Below are 10,242 nucleotides of genomic sequence, written 5' to 3'. Positions count from 1 at the left end.
CACTTCAATTTAAGGTTGGATTTTCGCTTCTGGGAAAATGTATGTATAAGATGTATAATACTGTGGGGAAAGATAAAACATCTTTAGCCCATAAAATCTAAGTATTCTGATCGTGTTTTAAACAAATAACAACTGCTTATATGGGAGCCCTGATCGAGGATACGGTTCTATGTTTTCAAGAATGTTCATTGTTTACTACCAAATGGGTAGAGAAAATGAAATGAAAAGCTGTCCCATCATTCCCTACCTTATTCTAATTATAAATTACAAGCAAATAAATTTATAGTAAAACAGTGAGCAGCGGAAGACAGCAAACAGTTACAAATAAATGTTAACAGATTTACTATTGTTTGGCCGCGACAGTGTCTTTCATAAACTTCTGTCTCGTTATCCCAATCTTTCATCCCGTAAACTCGTAGAAAGGATGTTAGCCACTGGGCACGAACTTTGTTTCTAAAGAATTATCGCAAATGTTAAAAAAAATCGCTTTTTATAGTTTTGATTCCAGAATTCTAATTAAGATCTGGTCGCTGCTATATCATCGTGGGGTGCATGTGTCCTTGTGCAAGACACAGTGCTCCCCTAATGGATTGTCCAAATTATTAGTCATTAATAAAAGTTCCAAATAAAATAATCACCCATAAAGGTACACACATTGTAACTCGTAAGCGGGCTCAAGGTTTATAAAACAGAACATCCGTGTTATAACAACCGTCGTTTTCGGCCACGTGAGGATAAAGTAAGTTACATTCATTTATTCAAACTTACAGTCGGTCACGTAAGGCCAATCCACTAGACAGGGTGGTAACTTTCGTATTCTGCTTCAGCAACTGTGTAGCCCTTCGAAGGTTGCCTCTCTATGTGATAATACAAAGCACATAAACACGAAAATAAGTTTCTATTTGCACAGACCAAAAAACTTTAAAAATGAGTTTCCATTTACCTTCGCTTCACAGAAGGATAAATAATCAACGACTTTTTCCACTGAGTAGTTACTTTCTGGCCGATGCTGAGCTAATGCTTCATCCAGCCATGAAACACATTGATTATAATGTAAATCCGTCTTTGCAAGTTGTCCGATTAAAAAAGCATCTTCACCTTTCAGACTTTCGAGAGCTTCGTTACCTAGATCCAATACACCTTGTAATGTAAGATTTGTAAGTAATTAACAGTCATATAGTAGGGTAGGGGAAGATGGGACAACTTCTCATATTCCATTGACTCGTCACATTTGGTAGTAAACAAAGAACATTCAAAGAAATATAAAACCGTATTCCCACGACTTCCATAGACCGTTGTTAATTGTTTAAAACACGGTCATCATGCAGGATGTTTGAACATTATGTGCTAAAAGTGCCCCACCCCACCACCCTACTATAGTTAGTTTTAATCAAACCTTTTATCATTCCCTTCATCAAATCGTTGGTGTGTAAACGATAAGCTCGTTGTATGCGAAGTATAGACCTCTGAGCACCTGTCATGTCGATATGATCCGGAAATTTCTTTGTAAGTTTGGAAAAATCAACGGCGAAACCTGTGAACATGTATGCATATATACTTGAATGTATAAACTATATAGTAGGATGGGGGAAGATGGGACACCTTTTCATTCTATTTTTTCGTCCCATTTGCTAGTAAACAAAGAACATTCAAAATAATATAAAACCGTATCCTCAGGACTCCCATCGTTGTTAATTGTTTAAAACACGATCAGCATATTTGGATATTATATGTTCTAAGGTGTCCCATCTTTCCCAACCCTACTATACATTCCCCTTGCGTGGCCGAAAAACGACTGTATAGTTATAACACGGGTGTTTTGTTTCATACACTTCGTGGGATATTTTTTTATGTATGGCTGATCATTTGGACAATCCATTACTGACCATTGGGTTGGAGCAATTTTCGTTAAGTGTCGATGCTTCATGCAACGTGATAACATTAATTAGTAACTTAACTTTTACCTTGCTTGTGTTTGAAACTTTCCAATAACCTTCCAACTTCCCGCCATTGAATCGAGTATCGTTGTATGGTTTTATACAAATTGATAGGATTAGACAAATATTTGGTCAAATCAGCCACAGCAATCTTTGATATCTTTCTTATATTTGACGTTAGTCTGAAACAAACAAAGTGTTTCGCTGAGATGTCGTAAACTAATACCCCGGAAATGCGTGACAGCTAACGATTTACATACCTCTGCAACTCTGTAAGTATTTCTTGGCTTGTGCTTTTCGTTTCGAGCTTGGTAAATTTATCCAATGAAGACAGGTACTTGACTTCATGCTTCACTAGTTCTCCGATGTCGTGCGTAGAAGAAAACCAATCACCAAAACTAGTACCCAGGCAGAAGGTGCATAAAACTAGATAGGACAGACCGAGATGAACGATAACTTTGTTGGAATCTATCTTATTTCGCATCATCTGGTATAACAACAGCGAGACTCATGTTATAAATGATGCTCGGTTTGGTCTTACCTCAATTTTGTCTCGGTATACATAGATAGTGTATGCACACGACCACAATGTATTAATTCACTTTCTTCTAACACAACTAAGAACTATACGTGCTAACTTTCCTGCCAGCCATATGCTTTTAAACTTGCAACAATCTTATACCTAAGCAAACCATACTATGTGTCTTATAATGATATATTAGGAGTGTTTATGCATAATACACACGCATTATGTGGTTCCTTACTTAGTACAAAGTCTGTCTACATTCCACAAAAGGAAGTAATTGATTTAGTATAACTCGTTAACTGCTACGATACGTCTGCGTCTCCAACAGGGAATGTTTGTAAGTAACATACATCTCGTAAGCTGGCACGAGGTGTGTATGAATAAACGTGTTGTAACGACTGCCGTTTTTCGGCTACCCGAGGATGAAGTAAATTACATTTTGTAAGCATTCTTATGTGTAGGTTGCTTGGTTAGTTACTGTTTAATATATTAACAATTTACGAGAAAATGTATCAATATATTGCTCGTTTTCGACATAATAATGTATGTATGGTTAACAAGCTATTTACGAGCAATTGAAAAAGTATTTGCTGTTTGTAACTGACGCATTGTACAGTGTTTTACAAACACTATTAAAAGAAAGCCTATATCACATTATAAAACCGTATCCTCGCGACTCCCATAGACCGTTGTTAATTGTTTAAAACACAGGATGTTTGGATATTAGGTGCCACAGGTGTCCCATCTTTCCCAACAATACTATATATTCTAAATTGCAATCAAATAACTTTCATAGCATAATACTTCTGCAATTTCGAAGCGTAAACTTTTTGTTTTATGCAAATTTGAATAAAAATTACAATAAAGGTGCCTTTGAAAGATTTTGAAAGCAAACTAAAATAATCCATTAGTTTCGTAGCGGTGATAATCGTTAAAACAAGGCCGAGGCATTCATTTGATGAACAGGACTACCGAAATCGATAGGATTTGTGGTCCGGGTAGAAGAATTCCAGGCCGACATTAAAATGAAAGAACGCACACTCAGAGAAGAAATAGGCTACCCGAGACTTCGCACTGCGGTGCTAAAAGCGTGCAGGGTTGAAAAGCACTATGATGTTTATTGCTTACCGACAAGTTATTATTGAAGGGTCTAATTGATATTGATAGCTATGCAAAGTTTTTTTGATGCCGATTTAGACAGCACGTTTTACGCAAGAGATTTAGGTTTTTAGCACTTTTGGTTGACTTAGTGTGCCTGCTGATCGGCCGCAGTGCAGTGACACTTTCCGCATGCATTAGGTTAATCAATTTCACTTGTGTCGCGCTAAAATGTTTTGAGTATTTCGTCCTCTGGGGGATGACTGAGCTTCATTTTCGCGATTGAAATGAATACATTGATCCAGAATGAAACAACTTATGGAGAGGGCTAATTACTATTGAGTTTTTCATGCGTGGTTTGAAACAAAGCGTTGGTTCAAGGCAGTTCCTAGGTTTTAACACCCAGCTTCGAAGAAACAACAGTAAAAGCGCTTGATGTGCTTTCTCAACTCAGTTTTCGCTTTGCTAAATTGGTTTTCGCTTACCGAAGCTGAGCGGTAGTTCAATAAATTAGTGCAGGTTTAATCAGTGTATAGGACGTACGAGAGAGGAGAAGTCGTTAGAATATCGAAAAGACAAACCCACAATTACTGTCATTCAATACAGAAGAAAATTCACAGCCCGCGTACCTTTGTTGAATATGCCGATAACGATTTTAGTTACGTAGTTCGCCCACGGCTATGAAATAACTTGGTCACGGAGAAAGCGCGTAAAAGCTTGCTTGGTTGAGATCGATTTTTGTGGGCCGTAGTATTCACCATGGAAAGTATAAGTGACTCGAGGGAGTCGTTTGCCCTGTAAGTAAAGGGGGAGATTTGTGAAGTTTAAAATGCATGTAAATGAAAAATCTTGTTCAAGGGAAATTTGAGTCTATAAGGTAGTTCAGATACTTAGTGCATAGTAGGGTGGGGTAAGATGGGATATTTTCCTTCTACCTTGTCGTCACATTTGGTAGTAAACAAAGAACATTCAAAACAAATATATAATAGTAAGCTCTCGACTCGAAAACAGCGTTGTTGGATATTTGAATGCAATCAGGATACTTGGATATTGCTAAAGGTGCACATTTTACCGTATGGTATTAAATTTCTTTTTATTGCAGGTGTAGGAGTGGTGACACATATACAAAAAGGGTTACTGGTTTTAGGTATAGGATTAATTTGCGAGCGAGTGGAGATTACTGTAACCGAATATATCTGCTTAATGAAATGGCCTCAAGCGCTCTTCAGGTGTTCGGATTTACCCTTGGAGTTCTAGCATGGGTTGGCATGATTGGGACTTGCGCTTCCCCGGAATGGAGGAAAAACAGTCACGGTCAAACACTTATTGATAACACGCTAAAGTAAGAATAAGAAACTTTATCAGTAAGAACACATTTGCCTTTTTATTGCTTTAATTGCCTTCAAACTCTAACTTTAGTCAAACTCTGGCGTTATAAGAATACGATAAGAAACTTGACTGATCAGAACATAATTGCTTACTAGATGAGCTTTTATTTTCACTGTCGCTTTTATTGCTATAAGATTTCAAGTATTGTCAAACTCTGGTATACTGGAAATACATCTTTAAAGCTCTTTTTGTACAAGTGTATTATACTATCATGCAACTATCTTCATTCTAAAATCTGGTTAAGGATTTTTGGTTTAAAACATTCCGATAATTCAAACACAAACATCTAATAAATTCGAAAATAAGTGAGATTGCTATTGGAAATTTTTAGAAAGTTAAGAAGTTGTTTTTTTACAGGTACGAAGGGTTGTGGGTTTCGTGTACAGCGTTCGTAACAGGCCAGACCAACTGCAAAGACTACGCAGAATTCTTCGTGAACCTTCCACGTAAGTTGGGTTGACTGAAATTGTGTGTCACTGTCGCAATTGCCATTCAAAGTGCATATAATTGTATATTATTCTTAAAAGATTTCACTTAGACGGTTAGGTCGAAGTTATTGATTTGCGGGGATCAATATCTGGATGGCAGTTAAGCACTATAAGTTTGGAAGTCGTTTATTGTCATAAATATTTAAGCAAAATATACATGCTAAAGCAGATCTGGTGGTCACCTGACATCTATAAGCAAAAGTGATGTATATGCCCTTCCGATACGTCTTTTGCTTCAATTTAAAACTGCTGGAAAAAACCTAAAATCAGAAAAAGGCGCTTCGTGGTCAGGGATAAAAAACCGCGATTTTTATTGGGTAACAGTCAATTAAGCTGTCACAGAGAAAATGGCGGTGCGAATAATCTATTTACTTCAACTTAAATAAGTTTTATTTGTGGCGACCATCTCATTCTGTTCCTTATTTCAAGCTTGGTCTACTATAATACAGTAGGGTGGGGGAGATGGGACACTTTTAAACTGTATTTTCTCGTTCCGTTTATCAGTAAACAAAGAACATTCAAAGAATTATAAAACTATATCCCCACGACTCCTATAGACTGTTGTTAACTGTTTAAAACACGATTAGGATACTTGGATATTATGTACTTAAGGTCTCCCATCTTCCCCCACTCCACTATACTATATGTGCCACGCTGCAAGTTAATTACAATGTGTTTATTAGGCTTTTAGGGATTAAATACGAAATATTTGTATGCCCCTGTATAGTTTACTATCTATGTATATGCGAGTGTAATCTTTACTACAAAGACATGCAATGGCCGGTATCGATTAATTCCGTAAAGTTTTCGAACACGCCATGTGCTAATCCATAACCACCAGCGAATATACCCGCATATAAAATGCATGCAGTGTAATTGAAGCCTGTCTACAGTAAGCCGCTCCTTAGGCGGATTTTTTGAGATTATACCATATCCACGTGTGAATGACTCATCCAGTTGATTACTAACGAAACTCCCATTTTCTGCAGAGGTGCTTCAGATTTGTCGAGCTTTGATGATATCATCGATTGGGACTGGCTTTGTGGCCATTATAATAACCGTGCTGGGCATGAAATGCGTTGGGCTGGGCAGCAGTAATCATATCGTCAAAGCAAGAATTGCCTTGCTTGGAGGATTACTGTTCGGAATATCTGGTATGTGTGTCTGTTATCATTGGTGTTTTTTTTGTAAACGGTGGGCGTACATAGCATGTTGGTGGAACATAACGGTGTTGTGGGTGTGTAGAACTATTGACGTAAAAACTTAAACTTAAGAAGAAGTTTCGCATTTCATCGTAATTGAGCAACACGTGAGCAGAAACATAGCCGGCGGCGGGCGCGCAAAGTGACTTATAGGCGAGTACCGTGGGCTGTTTAAAATGATATATAGTAGGGTGGGAGAATATAACACCTTTTTATTCTATTTCCCCTCACATTCCCCTCCTCCCCTCACAGTAACCTCACGACTCTAACAGACCGTTGTTAATTGTTTAAACACGATTTTTTCCGACTTCCCCAGCACCCTTCTGCATATAAGAGTGGCAAATGAATACCTCGCCTTTAAAATTGTTTACATCCTAACTCACATCACTGGCTTATTAAACGATGTTTATAACAAGATTTGTGCGCTAAATGTAAGATTTTTAAGCCTAACCGCTGTGGCATTTAATTTGCGCATTGAATTGCTCTCTTGGGAAACATATCGCTTTATTGATAATTGATTTTTCTCAACTCTACGCTAGACTTCCACAAACGTCAATATTCTGAAACCGCCATTTGTCGGATCTCCGTTCTTAATCTGTAATGCATATGTCTGGAATGCGATCAAGAAATACATTTAAATTCGACCTTGTACAGCGCATAAAACCGCGGTAAAACCATACCATCCGTTTAAATTAAACTGTGACTATATATGGCAACAACAAATGGCAACAGTTACTGTTGCCCAAGTAGGCTGCCGGGACACGAAACCAACATGTATAGTAGAGTGGGGTAAGATGGAACATCTTTTCATGCCATTTTCTCCTTCATTTAGTAGTAAACAAAGAACATTTATTGAATTATAACATCGTATTCTCATGACTTCCGTAGACCGTTGTTAATTGTTTAAAACACGATCAAAATATTTGGATATTATGTTCTAAAGGTGTCCCGTCTTTCCCTACTCTTCCACACATAATAAGATTTAAGAACAGTCAATAATTCCCAGTTTTAGCCAAAGTGTTAAAATGTCTAGGTTTCGGGACTGCGGCTGCTTCGTACTGTGCGTACTTGTGGTCAACCAAAGACGGCTATACTGTGATGTCGGGGTTTTATGTTGTAGTGGCTACTGCATGTGCTGGCATGTTATCATCCTTGTTAGTAATCATGGGCTCATGTTGTGCTTCACTACCGGTTGATGAGATCGGTCATTCAGTTCCGGCTCGGACTTTTTCATTTCGAAAGAGAAAAAACGAAGAGAAAGTTTCCAGATATTTTGGCTGTCAGCAAACTGTTGCGAAAAACTTTGGATCGAGAAATCCGGTTTACGTGGCTGACTTTGTTTGAATTAACATATTATACGTGTGTATTGATTTTACGGGGTATTATGTTTTTGTTGTTTTAATATTAGCACACGCTGTGGGAAAGGTCAAACGAGTTTTATTAATATGCGTTTTAGTTAGTACTGTTTTATTTTTATTTTAAATTTAAACATATGTTCAGAATATATATATTCTTACACCAAAAAAATCCTGCTTATGAAAGGTTTGTAGTGTTTCTAATGTGTACATACATACATATGTGGAATATGTTCAAGCTTAGGCATATAGGTACGGGTAGCGAGTTCATAACCATTCGTTACTGGTACAGGTTTACATGATAGCTATAGTACTGTGTGGTAAGGTGGGATATCGTTAACAGCTAAAACCAGTCGCCAGGCTACGGTTTTATAATTCTGTGAATATTCTTTGTTTTCTACAAAAATGTAGAATGAAAGCATGTCCTATTTTACCCCACCCTAGTTCATTACAATAATAAACAACTTTTTATCAACCAACTTCACCAAGCTATTATGAGGTGTATTACTTGAAGTGATGTAACTTATTACTGAACGGCAAATATAATTAATTCATACAAAGCAACAAGAGCAGCGTGAAATCGATCGTTAGTTTGGCCCTTTAGTGTCGTGGGCTGACAAAACTGTGTTCTAGTCGCTTGGGAGTTGTTGAGGTAAGTTGTCACTCAACACATGTTGTCACGGTAAGTAAATTAGCATGTCATCCCAGCGTTTTGCATGGCTCTGTGTCGCTAGTTATTAGTGGTGTCAATTGCATGCCGTTGAATGAATCAATGTAGCTTGCTTTATCCTCGAGTGGCAGAAAACAAGTCGTTATAACACGGGTGTTCTGTTTCATACACTTCGTGTCATTGCGTTTTTCTGTTCTTGAGTTATTTAGTCCAGGCGATTCGAGACTAATTATTTATATCTATCCAGGGGTTCTGACTGGTGCTGCGGTGTCTTATTACGCGCAAGGTGTTTTACAAGATTATTACAATCCGAGTTTTGCCCAGGGACTTACCAATGTACCTTCGATACGAATATGGAAATGCTTTGTTTCTTGGTAGGTATGGGTTAGGCTAAACAACCATGTAGATAATTTTAAATGAATGTAATCTGTTTACCCTTGCGTGGCAACGTCATTCGTTATAACACGGGGTTCTGTTTCATACACCTCGTGCCAGCTTACGAGTTAACATGTATGTTACTTTGTCGCTGACTATTTTTGTTTTGTGTATGGCTGACAACTTTGACAATCCATTAGTGATCACTAGGTTGGGTCAATTGCCATTAAGTGTTGCACGAAAGGGACACATATGCCCACATTGGTGGCAGCGTCGAGCCTCGAACCCAATTCATCCTCACGACCACATAAATAATTATATTTTTTAATTGATATTTTAACAACAACTTCTTTATCCCTAGGTTGGGCAAGTCTAGCACTTGGTATACTTTGTGGTGTGCTCGTATGCGCCTCAACGATAGCCATCCTAGTTCGTCCGCCACGACCCCCAGCCCATTATCGCGAATTTACACCGATATCGATAATGCAAAAAACTACAGACCACAGTTCGCACCAACCCTACGTATTACCATCGACGCGACACGCAAGAAACCAACCGCAACAAAAACAAACACGATTTTCTGACTCCGGAGCGAATAACGGTAATAACGGTTTGACGTACGGAAGCTCAATGACGTCATCAACCGGGTATCACGTCCCAAGTGATGCAAGAAGACAACAAAACGTAACGGAAGAAGAAAGAAGATCCCGCCGTATAAAAGATCGGATATCAGCAGACGTGCATACATCTGCAAACACAACAGATGATTCTGCAGAAGCAACAAAAGTTCACGCGGTTTCGCATTCGTTAAAAGCTTATGTTTAGAATAAGAGAATACAGTAGGGTGGGGAAAGATGGGGCACCTTTAGCACATAAAATCCAAATACCCTGATCGTGTTTTAAACAATTAACAGCGGTCTATGAGAGTCGTGAGGATACGGTTTTATAATTCTTTAAATGTTCTTTGTTTACTACTAAATGGGACGAAAAAATGGAATAAAAAGGTGTCGCATCTTACCCTACCCGATTATGTTACGTTTTATTCCAGCGGTATATGTATCGCTTGGAAACATTTATACCTACTTTTTTATTTGCTATGCCGCGTTTGCATGGAACCTTTGTTTTTTATTTGGTTTCTGCGTTTATTATACATTAATGAATTACCATCATCTGTCTTTTGGTTATTAATACTTGTTTATGTA

The 10,242-nt window shown here is 38.0% G+C and overlaps 2 protein-coding genes across 3 annotated transcripts; one reads left to right on the top strand and one right to left on the bottom strand.

Moving 5' to 3' along the window:
- Positions 1-344: 344 nt before the first annotated feature.
- LOC101243035 (prolyl 4-hydroxylase subunit alpha-1-like) lies at positions 345-2,424 on the bottom strand (the record flags this gene model as incomplete). Its single annotated transcript, XM_026839995.1, has 6 exons — positions 2,198-2,424; positions 1,965-2,119; positions 1,397-1,534; positions 944-1,140; positions 769-857; positions 345-453 (listed from the first exon to the last, which is right to left on the bottom strand). Coding segments are annotated over exons 1-6 (915 nt in total), but the record flags the coding sequence as incomplete, so codon positions are not given.
- A 2,121-nt stretch (positions 2,425-4,545) lies between these two features.
- LOC100177737 (claudin-7-like) lies at positions 4,546-10,214 on the top strand. Of its 2 annotated transcripts, XM_018817021.2 has the most exons (5): positions 4,561-4,903; positions 5,308-5,396; positions 6,428-6,592; positions 8,913-9,039; positions 9,402-10,214. In XM_018817021.2, exons 1-5 carry the CDS (start codon positions 4,770-4,772, stop codon positions 9,622-9,624), a joined length of 738 nt encoding a protein of 245 aa, XP_018672566.1. In that variant the 5' UTR covers positions 4,561-4,769; the 3' UTR covers positions 9,625-10,214. The 2 variants fall into 2 exon arrangements, with proteins under 2 accessions (XP_018672567.1, XP_018672566.1); XM_018817022.2 differs by lacking the exons at positions 8,913-9,039; positions 9,402-10,214 and adding an exon at positions 7,674-8,102 and having other exon boundaries at positions 4,546-4,903.
- The last annotated feature ends 28 nt before the right edge of the window (positions 10,215-10,242 follow it).

The sequence above is a fragment of the Ciona intestinalis genome, unplaced genomic scaffold (genome assembly GCF_000224145.3).
Source record: "Ciona intestinalis unplaced genomic scaffold, KH HT001093.1, whole genome shotgun sequence".
In the NCBI taxonomy this organism is placed as follows: domain Eukaryota; kingdom Metazoa; phylum Chordata; class Ascidiacea; order Phlebobranchia; family Cionidae; genus Ciona; species Ciona intestinalis.
This window is presented reverse-complemented; position numbering and strand designations above follow the sequence as displayed.